The 19,163-nt window shown below is 36.5% G+C and overlaps 2 protein-coding genes across 4 annotated transcripts; both read left to right on the top strand.

The window, feature by feature from the left end:
* The first annotated feature begins 4,662 nt into the window (after positions 1–4,662).
* On the top strand, positions 4,663–6,435 carry LOC133746547 (uncharacterized). The gene is made up of 3 exons (XM_062174713.1): positions 4,663–5,025; positions 5,271–5,325; positions 6,044–6,435. Exons 1-3 carry the CDS (start codon positions 4,734–4,736, stop codon positions 6,204–6,206), a joined length of 510 nt encoding a protein of 169 aa, XP_062030697.1. The 5' UTR covers positions 4,663–4,733; the 3' UTR covers positions 6,207–6,435.
* A 711-nt stretch (positions 6,436–7,146) lies between these two features.
* Positions 7,147–17,389, top strand: LOC133742581 (pantothenate kinase 2). Of its 3 annotated transcripts, none has more exons than XM_062170265.1 (24): positions 7,167–7,302; positions 7,428–7,498; positions 7,603–7,947; positions 8,348–8,560; positions 8,714–8,772; positions 8,873–8,989; positions 9,231–9,350; positions 9,433–9,527; positions 9,629–9,722; positions 9,908–10,039; positions 10,588–10,700; positions 10,870–11,062; positions 12,420–12,628; positions 13,533–13,577; positions 13,708–13,756; positions 13,970–14,052; positions 14,418–14,534; positions 14,748–14,811; positions 15,099–15,245; positions 15,336–15,494; positions 15,894–15,977; positions 16,341–16,535; positions 16,666–16,737; positions 16,906–17,389. In XM_062170265.1, the coding sequence occupies exons 3-24, from the start codon at positions 7,665–7,667 to the stop codon at positions 16,993–16,995; spliced, it is 2,733 nt and encodes a 910-aa protein (XP_062026249.1). In that variant the 5' UTR covers positions 7,167–7,302; positions 7,428–7,498; positions 7,603–7,664; the 3' UTR covers positions 16,996–17,389. The 3 variants fall into 3 exon arrangements, with proteins under 3 accessions (XP_062026250.1, XP_062026249.1, XP_062026251.1); XM_062170267.1 differs by having other exon boundaries at positions 7,285–7,302; positions 7,445–7,498; XM_062170266.1 differs by lacking the exon at positions 7,428–7,498 and having other exon boundaries at positions 7,147–7,302.
* Positions 17,390–19,163: the final 1,774 nt, after the last annotated feature.

Below are 19,163 nucleotides of genomic sequence, written 5' to 3'. Positions count from 1 at the left end.
TTATGAGAGGATAACATTTATTTTTAATTTTTGGAAGTTTAGGTCAGAGGTAGGTTCTTAACCTCTGTGGAACCCATAATGAGCTTCATGCGCATCCTTGTCCTAACAATTAACATATCAAATCAACAAGTTAATAAAGTTAAACAACTGCTTAATAACTATGCGCTGATAGGCTATAATTTCGTGCAGCAAATGAGGACCTGGTCAATTATGGATGGTCCATTAATTGGTACTAATAGAGACGTAGAGCTAGAACTCACAGAAAGTACTTGATCGAAGGGAGAAGGATTACAGACAAAATAAGGGAAAATTTCACAAATGATCACTCAATTATGACTCATTCGACACTTTGGTCACTGAAGTTTCAAATATATCACTTTGGTCACTCAACTATTACACTCTCAATCACTTTAGTCACTTTGTTAATTTTTTTCATTAAAAAAAATACTCATTAGGTGACTAAAATGATTGAGAGTGTAATAGTTGAGTGACCAAAGTGATATATTTAAAACTTCAGTGACCAAAGTGTCGAATGAGTCATAGTTGAGTGACCATTTGTGAAATTCTCCCGACAAAATAAACTCTAGCCTTGGTTGTCTACCGTATATATGTGCAAAAATCCTTCTCTTGAGAGCTTTCAAAACAAACTTTTGGTACAAAAATGTCAGGTTATCATGATTTGATCATTATTTACGGGTCAACTTCCATCGGCATGCGTATTCATGATAACGGAGGGCTGAATTTAGCCCTTAAAAAACAAGATTTTTATTTTCAATGGGTGGGCTAAGTTAAACGACTAAATAAAAAAAAGATTTTGAAGGGCTATAGGGCTGAGGGTTGGGCTACCTTCAGCTCTTTGTATAGCCCCCAAACCATAGAGTGGAGCCCACGAATTTGTTAGCTCAAATAACAAATCTGATTTAATGTGGAGAGATCAAAGGTTGTGATTAATTTCATTGTAGAGCTCACGAATTTGCTAGTCTTAAGAGTTGGAGATAATCAAATGTATCGCCCTTACTATTTGCATGAATAGTAATTTTAGGAACTAAAATTTAACGTAGGGTCTATTTTAGCCCCCGAGATGACCTCAGATACCCTAATGGGCTACAATCAATGGACAGACAATAATGCAAGTACTTTCATGCAGTTTTGGCAATTTCACTTTCTAGCTTAGCTAGGTACTTTGTGTATATATGTTCCACTTTCTATCTAGCTATCATTGTGATCAATTATATATATGTACCACTTTCTACCTAGCGATTGTGTTCCGTTAATCAATTACATGTCATATATATACCTGCTTCTCTTGCAATGCTTTTTTGAGATGTTTTTCGTACATGTACTTTCTCTGGCCTTATAACCAGAGAACATGCAACACGAGAAGTTACGAATTACCATAAGTTCGATGCAGGTAGCTGCCTACGCCGCTGGATCACGCCTTCGAAATCCACCCCCAGAGAGTGCCTGCCTATATGAACGCATGTTGTATCAGCTATATTCAAGTATTCAACCATCTCTTTAAATGGTTCAAGATTCTAGCTCTGCTGGGAATCTTCAGATTGTCTGAAAACAATTAATCTTAGGGTACAAACAAAACCTAAGCTACGTCCCAAGCAATGAGTTGATCGAAGATAGAGCCAAGGAGCGTGAAAGACATGAAAGGACTGATTTGATGTGGTTTTGTGTAGTTACATTGTAGGTGGGTAGCATATCTGTCAGGACTCGATGATATGATCCATTGAAGTGAAAGAGCAGAAGACCTCAAGAAATGAGAGGCCCCGATGTTTATCGCGGGAAGCATGCAGCTGGGAATAAACACCGTCCTTTATCACCTTGAATCTAGCTTTACAAAATAAATCTGGATACTGATGAGATGAGTTTGACCATATTGATCACAATCATGCATGCAAATTATGAGTGAGAAAGGAAGGGCAATGTTATTGCAATCACAAAAGTTTTTTTTTTTTTTTTTTTTTAAGTAAGGTGCATAATGATTTATTTTCAGATAAATTTCTACACAACACCTCAACATACACAAAAAAACACAAAATTTCTGTATGGCTAATTAATATGCACATGTTTATACATGTTGCGCATCAATTTTTAGTCGTTAAGATATCGGAGAAAATTAAAAATTTATTGAAAATTAAGCAACTTGATACAAGTTACCACTTATAATGTGTCTTTAGCCATGAAAATGATGCTAACACTATTAGAAATGTGGCCCAAGGGCCACAACCATTATTTCATCCCTATTTCACGTCCTACTCTGAATATACCCACTCTAATTGGGATTTGGTACAATTGGCCACCACTAGATACATTATTTTCCCTTACCAATTTCATGCATTTCTTTTTCCCCACTCTAACCAGGGAACAGTAGCATATGTTTTATTTTTAAATGAAAGCTGCATTAAATAATATCATATAAATGTAATTGTAGTTTACTGTGAGAATTCAAAAGGACAATATTGATACTCATTTATATTATGAAAATTTTATAATTGCCCAAAAAAAATCCTTTGCTTCTTAGATTGAGATGTAGTTACTTTATTAAATACCAGATAGTATTCTCATTGAGAAACATGATTTTACTAACCATATGATATGTACCTTTTTTGATTTGTCACCAACTTTTATTCAATGACGGTCCAAAATTTGATCTCGCACCCCACATTACATGAGAAGTCATTGCTTACAGTTTTATTTGTTTCTATTTGTTTTTGTCTCAAACTTTTAATTGGTTTGGTTCGCGGATCATTCATCATTGAGTTTTGAGTTTTCATTTGGGTTCCTAGTGCAGCACATAAGAAAGCCCAGAATGATTTAGATAAAAGGTTCTTTATATGGTCTGGGATAGAATCATGCCCTTCAGCTTTTGGTCCATTATATATATATTTTTTTCTTCTTAATGTTGAGTGTGTTATGACTTATGAAGTACCTCTGAGTTTGATTTTTAAAGTAATCGCATCATTCTAACCGGACCAAAGGTAAAGAAGTTTTGTTAATTTCTTCGTACCTGTTCCAAGTTCGAAATGCTATATGTACAAATAAGAACCTAATTCGGTATGTACAAATTAGTGAGAAATACTCCACTGTCTAAAGTCTACAAATGTTAATTTCATTTACATAATTTATATTAAAAATTGTTGATGCCCAAAAATTCAGCTAGTAGACCTAATTCATGTTTCAGCCCAATAAAAAATAAATGTGAGTTACACACGAACCATCATGCCATGCACGTGGACTCAAGCAACATTCATGAATTGGAGGCGGGTGTGGTGTGGAAGGTAACCGAAATGCATGAGACCCATTATTAGCTTTAGACTAGTTGGTAATTTTGGATTTAGGACCAAAATTCAAGCCCAATAACCTAATTCTTAATATGGGTAAGTGAAGAAGAGATGACCCAAATTGTCATTCCTTATTTATCTATCAAACAACAACTCTCACAATAACTCATTCTCAAACCAAATAACCTAGCATTCTTTTACACAACAATGATTTACTCTCACATGTGTAACGATAAGAATTGAATCACAACAGCAAATCCTGCCTAAATGACGCCAGAAAATCTGCTAAACATGTTCCACAATCTCCTTTAGACAAAACCTGACAAACTAAAAGACATTACAAAATCCAGTATACGCATTTAACTGAGCCATCTCTTTTACCCAACAGTAGAAACCTCCAACCAGGATTTCTTTTAGCTGCTGGAATTGTGTATAAATAGCTACTGCTATTAACCAAAAGGAATGGGGGAACATGAGAGAGTATGCTAGCCAGCTCTATAGCACTCTTCTTCTGCCATATGCTTCCTCTCTCCCAAATTCATCATTTTTCCATCATTCCCAACTCACATTTTGTCCAAATCTCTTATTCCATATACATCAACCAATATGCTGTCATTGTCAGGGTATCTTATTTCAAAACTCATGCTTTTCAAGCTCCCACGACACGAACATCTCACTAAGTCCTTCATTGAAAGCAACACGTACACAACTAGTTCACTGTTGTAAATGAGTAATGACCTGCCGGGAGGAACACAACAGCAAGCTTCCTAAGATTCTCAGTCCCTCTAGTATTCAGTAACTCAGACAAAGGAGAGACGGTTAATTTGGGCTCGACCATGATACTTTACTGCCGTACAACTCCTATCAAAAGTGCCTTGACAAAAATCAACGCATATATCAAATCTTAAATTGTTTTCCAACATATTCAAGAGAATAGAAACTCAACTTAAAACTTTTCAAATATATTTTACCTTGAAAATAAAAACAATCTAGAAAATTTGATGCTCCAATAAAAAGAAAATATTTGTATAACGAGTACACCAAATTTATTTATTTTATTTTTTTGATCAAATAAACAACTCATATACAATAACTAGTCTATTATAAAGAAAAGACTTATACCACTAGACTAAATAGTACTGGGCCACCAAATTTATTTTTGGTGTACTAGTTATACAAATATATTTTGGTAAAAACAAAATGAAATAATATACTAAAAAAAGGACATCCAGAAGAATGGGAATAAGAACTCCTTTTAATAGATGTCCAATTTGTGAATCTCTATAAGCCTGTAGGAGCCATCTCCACCGTCCACGTACCCCCAACCCGCCAAACCGCCCTTCTCCGTCTCAATCCCTAATATTCATCACTATCCCCATTCCCCACCCTGTCCTTCACAAAATCGAATCACCTGAAACGTTTCGCGAAGAAGAAAGAAGAATGTTGAGGCTGGTATCGAAGAGGCTGCTCCAAGGGTCCCGCGAGGCCCAGCTGCCGGCGGCCCTGACTCTGCCGCGTCTCTACCACGAGAGGGTGGTCGACCACTACGACAACCCCCGCAACGTCGGCTCCTTCGACAAAAACGACCCCTCCGTCGGCACCGGACTCGTCGGCGCACCCGCCTGCGGTGACGTCATGAAGCTCCAGATTAAGGTCGGCGAAGATGGCAAGATTACTGACGCCGTCTTCAAGACCTTTGGCTGTGGATCCGCCATCGCATCCTCTTCCGTCGGTTAGTGTCACCTCATACCTCTGTCTCTGTGTTCCGAGTCGCTATAGAAATTTATTGATTTGAGGAATTATGATATGAACGGTAGCTGGAATCAATTTAGGTATCTGGAATTTCATGTCGGTTAGAGAGAACTCATAGTTTTTGCTTCAGATAATATTTGCTTAGGTTTCGGGCTTAATGTAATTTGTTTTGAATTGATAGCATCTGTATTTATTTGTTAATGCCGGGCTTGTCTCTCATTTCAGCTACTGAATGGGTGAAGGGGAAGCAAATGGAGGAGGTCCTGACTATTAAGAACACGTAAGTTCTGCGCTTATAATTTTTTTGTCTTTCAGAATTTCTTATGTTGCGGATGCTCCACATGATTGCCGGAGGTTTGTAGCTCTAATCATTCTAGCATCCCTGTAATATTAGCTTGTGCCTATTATTGTTGCTCTGCTATCCTCAGCATTTAGGAATTATTGTTAACAACAGCTTGACTTCTTTACTTCTGCTTGTATTGTTATATAATTTCTTACCCATGTTGTCTCTAACATAATGGATTCAATACCTAGTTGGGTTTACAGCTGTGTCGTGTTAGTATTAACTTATCGCCCAGGATGAAACATGTGACTGCAATTTGCTGCTATCATCTTCTCACTGTTTTTGTAAGATACGTAGATAAGAAGGGCACTATGTTAATTTTGTTCACCAGTACATGTTTATGGAATTCGAATCCATGCTATAGTCAACAGGAAAGGTTTTGTGTTGGTTGCCCGCTTACCTGATTACAGTTCTTTAGTGACCCTTTTTCTTAGTTATTTCTGTTAAAGTGGCCAGGGTCTGCTATAGATTTGCCTTCATAGCATGTTGCTTTATTTCCTGCTGGAGTCGGTTTCCCTAAAGTAGACAATATGTATGCGTAATGTGCCAAGCAAACTTTTTTTTGTCCTCCTCAGTGTTTTATATTGAGTATTCCGTATCCGCTTGTTCACTTTGAGTATCACTGTTCTGATTATATTCTTTGACTGTCGTGCAGGGAAATTGCAAAACATCTCTCTCTTCCTCCAGTCAAGCTACACTGCAGCATGCTTGCTGAGGATGCCATCAAGGCAGCTGTTAAAGACTATCAAACAAAGCTGGCTAAATCATCAAATGGCAGCTCAGAGGCCTCACCTGTGGAGAAGGCTGCTAATGCTTGATTACTCTGTTAAAATGATGATGAAAAATATTTTTCGTCCAGTTTTCTACCTGTTATTGGTAGTTGCTACAATAATGGTTTTACTGGATTAAACTAGCATCACATGTATGTTCTTAAATCCTGACTACCAAAAAAAATATGTATCTTTCACATTGTCTTAAAAGTTTTTTTTGTCATAAACTCATAATGTAAATTATCTATGAAGTAGGCTTCTGATTTTTCTTTGGCGATCTGAGTTTCCTAAGAAACTGTTTCATATCTAGCTCAATACAGTTTTGGTCTAGTATCCATGTGGAACTGTATTGTGCTTATGGAAGTCATCTTTTGCATACTTCATTTGAGGCATGGTAAACTGAAAAGTAACAGACATGGTGAACAAAGTTCTCTAAGAGGGCCTTCTGCATTGACAACAAACTAATGGTTGATTGATGGTTTGATCTAGAATTGATAAAATTGACACGATAGGAACATAACATGAATTAAATTATAAGAATTTAGTTTGAGACTTATTAGTTTGCTTCTATATAAAGTCACTATGATAAGAATATGAATTTTAATAATTTGGTATAACACCATGAGCACCATGAACATAAGAATAAACTTGGCATATGTGCTATAATAAGCATATTTTCTTCAATTTTGGACCCCATCAAGCCACAAAAAAAAATTACTGATTTAAGCTTATTTTCTTCAATTTTGACCAATTTCACCTAAAAATCATTTCAATATTTAACGGAATTTCTAAAGATGATTGTCTACTTAGAATTTCGAAACATTGATCTAAAATGTAGCTTTTCGATTTTTCGTTTGTCCATTTTAAAGAGAGATTGGATAGGGGCTTTTCCTTTTTTTTTCTTTGAAAGTGAAAAACATCTCCCCGGACAAATCCCAACACTGAGTTGGGGTTCTAATGCACGCGCTCCCTCTGCGAGTGAGGACTCCCACGGCCACACCCGGCGCGCCAAGAGAGACCCAACCCGATCACAAACACAACCATTGCTGACTTCCCCCAATCCTTACACAACACAGGACGACCATATCTCTTCTCGTACTCACTCCTCACCACCACCGCAATTATCAAGCTTCAAACTTTTAAGGTTGGTGTTTCATTAAGGTTTCACATTTCACCAGTTAGTTCTGGTTTCATATTCGGTTCAACTATCTCTCTCTCTCTAGTCTCTTCCACTTCACCTAACTCATTCTCTTTTATATATAAAAAAAGTTTGAATCTTTGTATAGCTTTCTGGGTCCATTATTATGTGCTTGCTGTAGTCATTCGCCGTTTACCAAAAGGTACCTAATTTTTTTTTGTTATTTTAACTGGGTCGCCGTTTTTAATAAATTCAAAGTTGGACCAGAATTCAATCTAGTTTCGTCCAATAATTGTTTGTTTTTAGGTAATAGGGCGAGGAAAAGAAACTGTTGTGAGGTGGGTGGTGTGTTGGGAGGTTTTGGAGTAATGGCTGGTCTAACTCAGCACCCAATTCTTGGAACTAACGATACTATAAAGGAGGAGAAGCAAGAATTTGACCAAACAAAGCCTTTGTCTCTAGATAAAGTTGAGGGTCAAACTGAGAAAGACATGGCTCCGGTCACCGGAAGTTCGATTCACCGGTCGGGCTCTCGGCCTCAGTTGGACCTCAGCAAAGCTGCTATTCAGGGAACTTTTGAAGAGAGGGACCCTACAATTCTGTTGCCTAATCAGTCTGATCACTTGTCTCATCTGGCTTTGGACATTGGAGGTATAACTGATCAATTCAATTGTGCTTTTGTTGATTGTGTTTTTGGTAATTCAGTTAAAGGTTTCAACTTTTCACTGCATGAAATTGTATTGGTGTAACTCATTTTCTTATGTTTGGGGACCAAGGAGATTGATTTTGTGTAGAGCAGGTTGCTATATCGAATGAAAACTACCTAATTATGATCAAAGTTGATGAATGAGAAGCTAGTGTAGAACTTATTGTAACTCTTCAGTTCAGCATTTATCTTCTTAGTTATATCAACGTACATGTTGCGATAGTTATCTGTGTGTATCGTGGAATGCCTCTTATTTGAATGTTTCCAATTGTGTAATACGATTGAAAATTGTTTGAACCTTTTATATATATTCTGCATTTAAAGCTTTCTGTGGTTTACTGGCAGGATCTCTCATCAAGTTGGTGTATTTTTCTAGACACGAAGACCAATCGATTGATGACAAAAGGAAGAAAACTTTGAAGGATAGACTGGGAATTTCCAATGGTAGTCGAAGAAGCTACCCTGTTCTTGGTGGAAGGCTTCATTTTGTGAAGTTTGAGACGACCAAGATTAATGAGTGCTTAGACTTCATTTATTCTAAACAACTTCACCGTGGAGGTATTCTCCTCTTGCTGTCTTTTGCCCCTGTTTTAATTGTTTTGTTAAAAACAGTATATATTTTGAAATTTCATGACATTTATGATGCATATGAGTTTATGTAACTTTCTTAAGTCTCTGGCAACTATATGATTGTATTTCAACACTGAATAGGGATGGATGTTCGTATTTGGAATCCTGATGCCCCAACCAATGAAAATGCTGTAATTAAGGTATTATATGTGCTTTATCAAACATCTTTGTATTTCAGAATCACTTAGTCTGTGTACTTTTTACTCATATTGATATTATTGAGTTTATTCCTCTTTGAAGGCAACAGGTGGTGGAGCTTACAAGTTTGCAGACCTTTTTAAGGAAAGGCTTGGGGTTGGTCTTGACAAAGAAGATGAAATGAATTGTCTTGTAGCTGGAGCAAATTTTTTACTCAAGGTGGATGTTTTATAAGAGATGTCATTTTGTTTTTTTACTCCGTGTGCATAGTATCATTTGTGAAATAACTGGTATTTACTTGGACTTGTTTGTCCATTATTTACACCAAGGACATTAAAAAGTTCTAATGTATACTACAGTTACCCTTGTTTGCACTTTTTCTTTGTCATTTACATTTTTTTCTACATGATAACCATACATCTCAGAAAGGTAACTAGATGTTCTACCATGTTTCTAGTAGGCAATTCGACATGAAGCTTTCACACATATGGAGGGCCAGAAAGAGTTTGTGCAAATTGACCAGAACGAATTATATCCCTATCTTCTTGTTAATATTGGGTCCGGTGTTAGTATGATTAAGGTTAGTCATTTTTATGTATATATGTTTGCCAATTGTGGAGACTTATTTGAGTATTATTTATCAAGTAATGATGTTGGTATAGGTTGATGGAGAAGGAAAATTTCAGCGAGTAAGTGGAACAAATGTAGGTGGTGGTACCTATTGGGGCTTAGGAAGGCTGTTAACAAAATGCAAAAGGTACTTGGTTCTGCTAATTGATTTTTCTGTTGTTCTATACTTCATCTTATCTCCTTTTTAAATTTTTGTCAAGGTCTTTTACTAATTCCTTCTCATATCAGTTTTGACGAGTTGTTAGAGCTTAGTCAAAGGGGAGATAATAGGACTATAGACATGCTTGTAGGGGACATTTATGGCGGTATGGATTACTCAAAGGTATGTATTAGTTTCATCTTCTTGCTGTAAATCAGATATGTAACATGCATATGCTGTTGAGATCTGAAGTTGTAGAATAGTCCAGGAATTATGATATGTTACTATGTTAGACCATCATCAACTATTTGATTTTCTTTCATCTATTGGAGTGACTAATCATCTCGTGATCATAAAACACATCATAGATTGGTCTTTCAGCTTCAACCATTGCTTCTAGTTTTGGAAAGACTATTTCAGAAAACAAGGAGCTTGAGGACTACAGACCTGAAGATATATCCCTTTCTCTCTTACGAATGATTTCTTACAATATTGGCCAGGTGTGTTCTGCAGTTACAAGATTATGTATGAATGCAATCTATTCAGTACCTTATAATATGTGAGATCGAATATGCAACGAACTTTCCTTCTATTTCTGCGTCCTCTGTATTTTTCTTCCAAATAATTAGCTCAGGTTACATTGTAAATTATTGTTGCTTTCATGTACTCGGGATTACTTTTGGTGATTTCCACTTTTAGTAGCTTACAAAGAAATATGACATGTTTTGTACATGAAGTTAAACCCTACACTGCTTTATGCGTTAGTAGACTCTGTATATGAATAATAATTGAACATATGTTGGCAAAATTTTGCTGGCAGTAATTTTTGTTTTGTTTTGTATGTTGTGGAATCATAATTTTAAAAGGTTATTTATTATTTATGTATTTGAGAAGAAGTAATTAGTTAGCTCACTTAGCTGTGGCTGTAAATGTACTACAATCAGTAACTTTCTCTTGTTCTCTTCTATCTTCTGATCCGATAAATAATCAAGGTAACCCATAGATGTGCTGATTGTGGTAGATCTAACTGAACTGTTCTTCTCTGTAGATATCTTATTTAAATGCACTACGATTCGGTCTCAAACGGATATTTTTTGGAGGGTTTTTTATTAGAGGCCATGCTTATACCATGGACACCATCTCCTTTGCAGTTCAGTTCTGGTATGTGTTACAGCATTGAGGTTAAGATGTTTGTTTCTCTTTTAATTCTCTTTATCTTGAGTGTGACTTGCTTTCCTAGCTGTTCTTCTCATATTTGTCAATTTTATCTTGAGCGTAATTCATTAGCTATTTTACATTGACATTATAAAGTTTGTATTTATTCTTTCAGGTCGAAAGGAGAGGCACAGGCAATGTTTTTGAGACATGAAGGGTTTCTGGGAGCGTTAGGTGCATTTATGAGCTATGAAAAACATGGCCTTGATGACTTGATGGTCCATCACTTAGTTGAAAGGTTTCCCATGGGCGCACCATATACAGGAGGAAAGATTCATGGTCCACCACTTGGGGATTTGAATGAGAAGGTAAGTATTGTCAGAGTTAGAAACTGACCTTCAGCTGCTGACCCTCTGATTTTAACGGATCTGGGTTGATTGACTTAATCTCGTTAATCTTAATATACAAAGAATCCAGCTACAGTAGTGGCATATATTGGCTAAAAAATAACCGTTAGATAAGATGTCTGTGTATTTGTGTCAACCCATTATTGCCCAGAATATTCCCAGTAGTGAAACAAAGTAAAGTTTTAAAGTGACTCCATTACAATGATTATTTAGAATGACATGTTTATATTATTCTAAACCAGTAGAACACATGTTATCCGAGTCCAAAAAGAAGAAACCACAACATCAAGCGTGAGCACACCGGAAGATGTTATATGTTGTCCGACCCCGCGGGAACCAACCATGGAACTTTCTTCGAAAAAAAAAATTAATTGTCCGAGACCATGATTTCACCCAAAATTGTGGACTATACATGTTTTTGGACAAAATCTCATGTTCTTATTTTCTCACCCAAATCATGATTTTGCTGCAATTATAGAATTTATGGAACTGAAAAATATCGAACAATTGTATCTTTACGATTTTCCAAAATCACAAAACCAAAAAAATCGTGAAAAAAATTTGGGTCAAGATTTTTGCGGCCCGTTACTTTGAACAATGTCAAGCATATTACAAGATTGTATTATTGGAACAACTATACAGGCATATATTCTGCATAAAGGTCAACTTGGCTTAAAAGCAAATATGCTGGAATCTATACATGAATGGCCATAAGAGCTGCTAAGTTTGGACAAAGCATTGTGTGTGGCTAGTCTTCACCTTGAATGCTCCTGTATATAATTCTATACCAGTGTTCGTGTGCCTAATTGAATCCATTAGGGCCATTAAGGATATATGTAGATGTGATGCTTGTCTATCTGTTTAGGGCTAGGGAGCTTTTTGTGAGTTTCTTTCACCATAGATTTGAAATAACTGTTGATCTCCTTTTCAATGAGCATGCTTTTTTTTTTTTTTTTATAAGAATAAATGAGCATGCGTTTTCTGTGAAGACTTATTGAGAAAATAATCTTACTAGTTCATTTTGGTATCCACATTGAATTGGAAAAGTAGTTTACCCTTATTTATCAAACATTTTGTCCTTTGGAGCTTTCATTTGATGGCACATTTGGTTGTTGGTTGATTTTGGCAGCTGGTATTAGAGTCTTCTCTTTCGTCCTACATCATTTTCTTATAGTTTAGTTTTGGTTTGTCAAAGATATTGGTCAAAATATGTACATACATGTATAATTATACTTGTTGTTCTCTGGAGGTCTAGTCTTTGCATGAGTAATGTTAAATATTTTAGAGAGTTTATGAGGGTCCGAAACTTTGAATGCAGATTTCATGGATGGAGAAGTTTGTTCGGAAGGGGACTGAGATCACCGCTCCAGTGCCAATGGATCCACCTGGAACTACTGGACTTGGAGGCTTTGAAGTTCCATCATCCAAAGGAGGTACCCTGCGCTCTGATGCAAGTGCTTTAAACATTGGGGTTCTCCATCTGGTACCCACTTTGGAAGTATTTCCATTATTGGTGGATCCCAAAACGTAAGTTAACTTACAGATTGGTATTGCTGTCTATGCAAAGATAATATTCTTGTGGACGGAACATAATTTAATTGGTAACTGCACTTCTCTAATCTAAAGAGGAGGTTCCAAGTTTTAATACTCCCTCAAATGTCACAACTGATAAATTATACTTTAGATCGAAAAACTGAGATAATATCATCATCAAGCTTTTGCTTTTATGGAACTATTGTGTCCCTTACAGTGATGGCAGTGAGACTTATGTACTTGGTGATGTCATGGGGCACATCTTATACTGTGATCATTCAATGACTTGTCCCAGCCAATTGTTACTTTAAGTGTCTATGCTTTTTATCTCAATCTTATATTTCCTTAGCTGCAATTTCTCTAACAGATCTTATTTCACTGGTATAATCTCTCAATGAAGAAACAAAGGAAAGAAAAACTCAGTTGTAATTTGTGTCCCTTACAGTGATGGCAGTGAGATTATGTACTTGATGCTGTCATGGGCCACATCTTATACTGTGATCATTAAATCACTTCCCAGCCAATTGTTATGCTTTTTATCTCAATCTTATATATCCTTAGCTGCAATTTTTCTAACAGATCTTATTTCACTGGTATAATCTCTCATTGAAGAAACAAAAGAAAGAAAAACTCAGTTGAAATTTGAGATGGAAACATTTCTTGTCATCCATGTCCGTTTTATTTTCACCGTATTAACGAGTAAGACAATGTTTGAGGAAGCACAGTTACTGGTTGTGCTTTACTTAGCCAATTGCATTTCATGCTCGTTATACTGACACTTGCACTATATTGAATATATGTTAATCTTTACATGCCGTTCTTACAATTGTTAGAAAACCATGTCTTTTTATACTAAAAGCTTGTCATTGTCATTTTTCTGACATCTGTTTACTTGCAGGTATGAGCCTAACACTATTGATCTCTCTGATCACAGTGAATTAGAGTGAGTACATGTTAATACTTTTCGAATCCTTAAAGTTAATTTCTCTATAGTGGATAATCTGCAACTATGAATCCAAAAAATATTGACATTTTGCCTGTGGTGGCTAATTGGGTTGTGTATTATACTTTAGGTATTGGTTCACTGTTATGTCCGGGCATCTGCCAGACCTTGTTGATAAGGTGAGCATGAGCATATACCAGAGAATCTGTTTTATAGAACTATCTGCCAGACTCAGGTTCTTCACGTTTTTGGTCTTGTTGTGGTTGTCCTTTGTTGCTATTTCATTTTGTTTTAAGTTTCTTGCTTTTTTATGCTCATATATATTCAAAATCAGATTGGATATGTTTTATCATTGCTTTATGATTTTGAGAGGTCAATGTGAAACATGGCAGGCAGTGGCAAGTGAAGGTGGGACAGAAGATGCTAAAAGAAGGGGTGATGCCTTTGCTCGAGCTTTTTCTGCTCACTTGGCACGGTAATAGTGCTCTCTGAAAAGTTATATATATATATATATATATATATATATATATATATATATATATATATATATATTTCTAAAGCAAAATGTAATTTGGTTCGGGATCTATTGGATTGAGGTTCCCATTTGGTACCTGGTATCATGATTGTAGGATAGGTTTATGTTTCTTCTCTGTTTATTAGTGGTATTGACAACAACTTTCATAGTGAGAAACACGTACAAATTCCTAGATAAAGTTATCTACAAATCAATTGATCTGATTGTCTCGATGATTAGATAATTTGTTCTTACAGATCAACAATTTTTTTTTTTTTGTTGTTGTTGTACTTGGTGAATCTAACAACTTACAACTGGCTGTGTAGGTTGATGGAGGAGCCTGCTGCATATGGAAAGTTAGGGTTGGCCAATCTACTGGAACTCAGAGAAGAATGCTTAAGGGAGTTCCAATTTGTTGATTGTTATAGAAGTATAAAACAAAGGTTGCTGCACTTTATTTAGTGAAGCTGTTAAGATAATTTCCATCTGAGGCTAGCTTAAGAAGTATACTCTTTGGAAAGTAATTTTGAGTAAACAAAAAAACCTTTAAAAAAAACCTAGATTTACTGGGTTTAGAGGACATTATACTGCACCGGTGGTGCACCTGACGCATGTCTCCCCTTTTTCTAACCCTTTCCCCCCCTCTCTTTTAACAGAGAAAATGAGGCGTCGCTTGCTGTTTTACCTGACCTGCTCATGGAACTTGATAGTATGAGTGAGGTACACTTTCCCTACTTCATGCATAGAGATTAGAGTTCAAATTACCACATGCATCATTATGGTATCACCTGATATTTATGTGTTCATATTTCATGCTTTATCTTTGCAAAACCTTACCTGAAAGTATGAAAAGCCAGTTCTTTGTAGTTAAACTATGTATTATGGTTTGAGTGGGCGGCTGGTTGAACTTTAATTCTTCATTTGGCAAACACATGTTCTTTTTTATACTTCCAGCACAGTTACCACTACCTGCCTATTTTCAAACCATTAACGTGATTTATCTGCAGGAAACAAGAATGCTTTCCCTTATTGAAGGTGTTCTTGCTGCGAACATTTTTGACTGGGGGTCACGTGCCTGTGTGGATCTCTATCACAAAGGAACAATTATTGAAATTTACAGAATGAGTCGTGATAAAATGCACAGACCTTGGCGGGTAAGTGGATCCAAACAATACTCCTGTGTCATCTCAATTATTTGTATTATTATTCAATCTTGTGTAAATGAGCTCTTCATCTTTATTTAGGTGGATGATTTTGATGTCTTTCAAAAGAGAATGTTTGGATCTGGAGACAAGAAACCTCGCCCACATAAAAGAGCTTTGCTCTTTGTCGATAACTCAGGTGCCGACGTTGTTCTAGGAATGCTTCCCCTGGCACGGGAACTTCTCCGTCGTGGAACAGAGGTAAGTTCCCTTACATTAATTGGTGAAGCTGTTAATTGCCTTGTTGGATGACTAGTCCACGTACTATTATTTTTTATATCTCTGTTTGGTTTGTTTGTCTTCTATGGAACCACGTACTATTATTTTTTTATATCTCTGTTTGGTTTGTTTGTCTTCTATGGAAGTTTAGAGGGTGGTGGCTTCATTTCAGCAAGCACAAGGTGCTTTAGGTAAATTAGGTCTTAGACTAAAGTGTAAAAACATATATGCAAAATAATTCTAGCTGAGAGAACAAAACCGGTCTTTTTTTGTGATCTTTGTTTTCCAATCTTCATTTTCTGCATTGCTTGACTAAGATAGCTTATTTTGCATATAATTAAATTTTGTCGTAAAACTAGTGTAATGAGATTGTTTTGGCAGGTTGTTTTGGTTGCCAACTCCCTTCCAGCTTTAAATGATGTTACTGCCATGGAGCTTCCTGAGATCGTTGCTGAAGCTGCCAAGGTTGGTCTCAATGCATAACCACTATGTTTCTGTTTCCATCTTGCATTTGGATTCCAATTCCCAATGGAAGTAAAAGCTTCCCGGGTTTCCGTAATGGCAAGCCTTTTGTCTTTTTTCTCTCTCTATTCCTCGTCCAACCATTTCTGTTGACAGTGTTTAGGTTGCTGACCATTAGAAGATAATTGTGGCTTATGTATTAAATTTTGTTATTTTACCTACTTTCACTACGCAGAAGAAGTTCGATTCCTCCGTCAAATATTCAAACTATTTAATATTTTTGAAATCCAAACAGATCAAGTCATTTAATTTTCTCTTTCTTAATACATAAAACATAGACAAGAAACTGATTTTTCTAGTCAACAGCATTGTGACATACTTCGGAGAGCTGCTGAAGCGGGAGGCTTGCTCGTGGATGCGATGGTCAGCAACCTAGATGGTTCTAAAGGCAATTCATCATCGGTTCCATTAATGGTTGTTGAGAACGGTTGTGGCAGTCCTTGCATAGACTTGAGGCAGGTCAGCTCTGAGCTAGCAGCTGCTGCAAAAGAGGCTGATTTGGTATGATATTTGCTCCAGTTATTAAAATCGTAGCATTACATATATAAGTATAACATAAAATTATAAAAGAAAATAAAAATTTTGAAATCAATAATTCTGTCTTGATACTTATTATACACTATGTATGCAGATTATCTTGGAAGGCATGGGTAGAGCTCTTCATACCAACTTCAATGCCAGGTTTAAATGTGATGCTTTGAAGGTGAGATTCTGAGGTTGTCTACTTTGAAATGTGGGACTGGTATTTCTTGATCGCCAGTTCAGAACTCCCATGTTTCGATGATTCCATAATGTATTCTGTCTCTGTTTCCTTGGAAATTATTATGTTGTTGAGTAAAAACCAAGTTAACACAAACAATTTCTTTTGCAGCTTGCAATGGTGAAAAATCAAAGGTTGGCAGAGAAGTTGATTAAAGGAAACATATACGACTGTGTTTGCAGATATGAACCAGCAAGTTAAAACCTCCAGTTCATAAACAAGTTTTAGGGTCTAAAGAAGGTGTGGGCTGACTCTCCGGAGAGGCTGCTACTGTGCTACATCATACGAAAACGATAAAGGTGCCTATATGTTGAAACATCATACAGAAACGAGATTATGACTGTATGTTGATACTTGATAGAAAACATGATAGAATTGCAGAGATAATCTCAGGTTCAGTTTCAGCTGGAGATGCTGTATTTTCTTTAACGAGGCTCTTTCTTTCTTTGTGTGCCCCCGACTGTAATGAAGAATAAGGTGCTCTTCTTCCTGAATTTCATAATGGAAGCATCCGCTGAAAGAAAAATGATTTGATACAATACAAAGGAATGTAGGCCATTTCAACGTAGAAACTCATTTCACTTCCTTCTTTTCATACGATTATGAGCCAGTGAGTTGAATGATAATCATGTCACGGATTCTAGCCATTTTGGATCAAAAGTGGCTTTTCGCATGTCTGTGTCTAACCCAGTCAAGATAATGCCAAAATGAAAAATGTCTTCAACGTATCAAGATAAAGATTAAAGAAGTCTTATACACACTAAAGTTTCAACACTTCCCACCTCATGTGCAATCCATCCGCTAACTAGTTCTACTATTATACATGTTGAGATGTTGACCAAGTCTAACGGTTGAAGATTTAAGAGTATTCATGTTGTAGAGAAGCAAAAAATCATGAGTGATCAAGTACTATTTTTACTTTCCTCAAACCCTTCGTTGACGAGAAGATTTTTCACTAGATCTTTTGAAACTGAACTTACAATATTATTATTTAAAAAAAAAATAGAAAAATAGAATATATATAGTTCTTACAGTTGATCCTCGAGAACTCATTATTTCATGTTCTTCTAGAAAGATATGGTATATTTCATCAGAATATGTATCTTTCTCGATTTAATTTTTAAGTACAAGAATTAAGAACATTTACAATTGAAAATGGTATGAAATCATTCCAAACACGACTTTCCTCTAACCCTTCATTGAGGGAGAAGATTTTACACTAGATCTTTCAAAACTGAACTTACAATATTATTATTTTTTAAAAATAGAAAAAATAGAATTTATTGTGCTTACACTTTATATTGTTCTTACAGTTGATCCTCGAGAACTCATTATTTCATCTTCTTCTAAAAAGATATGGTATATTTCATCAGAATATGTATCTTTCTCAATTTAATTTTTAAGTACAAGACTTAAGAACATTTACAATTGAAAATGGTACTGAATCATTCCAAACACGACTTTCCTCTAAACCTTCGTTGACGAGAAGATTTTACACTTGATCTTTTGAAAAACTGAGCTTACAATATTATTATTTAATAAAAATAGAAAAATAAAATATTTTGTTCTTACACTTGATCTTCTAGAACTCATTATTTCATGCTTTTCTACTAAGATATGGTAAAATACTTATAGCCTCCCTAGCGCTCTTTGTTAGGGTTTGGGGAGCGGCGCATCTCATGGGGTCGTCGCGGCCTGAATCTACTCCATTCTTGGAGATTTCCTCAGGCTTCGGCCTTTGTTTGTTTGTCCTTGTCGTTTTTTAGGGCAACGGGTTAGTGTAGTGTGAGAGTTTTGAGGGTTTACAGCTGTTAATTAATGGTGGCTGCTCTGGCTTGGGTCGTCTGGCAAGCGTTAGGCTGGAATGGGCGGCGGTGGAACCTATTAGGATTTATGGGATCCAGGTGACTTGGATTGGATGCCTTGCAATCACGATGGTCTCAGCGGTTTGTATTACCTCGATGGGGATATCACCGCCTTGCGCACTATGTGGCCAACAAGGATTGATTCATATTTGGCTGGGTTACTTCTCTCTAGTTTTGAATAAGCAGGTTTATTGATCCAATCTTCTGCATCGTGCTCTCCATGTCGCATGTGAGTTGGCAGAAAGGGATCGCGCTGGCGGTTGGACTCACGGTGGGGCTGGGCTTGAGCTCGAAGCTTCAAACTCGGAACCGACTGTGCAAATGGATCCTGGTCTGGGATCCCGGCGGACTCTGCAAAAGGCTCCCTAAGCTATTTGTCAAATGCTAGATTGGCTTGGGGCTCCTATGCGTTATTGGTTTTGGATTCAGGACCCAAGTTTATGTATTTGTTCATGAAAGATTGGCCGCCAACATGGCCGGCTTCAATCTTTGGTGGAAGTTGGC

This window comes from Rosa rugosa, chromosome 4, assembly GCF_958449725.1.
Source record: "Rosa rugosa chromosome 4, drRosRugo1.1, whole genome shotgun sequence".
In the NCBI taxonomy this organism is placed as follows: domain Eukaryota; kingdom Viridiplantae; phylum Streptophyta; class Magnoliopsida; order Rosales; family Rosaceae; genus Rosa; species Rosa rugosa.
Note: the sequence above shows the minus strand (reverse complement) of the source record. Positions and strands in the feature narration are given on the sequence as shown.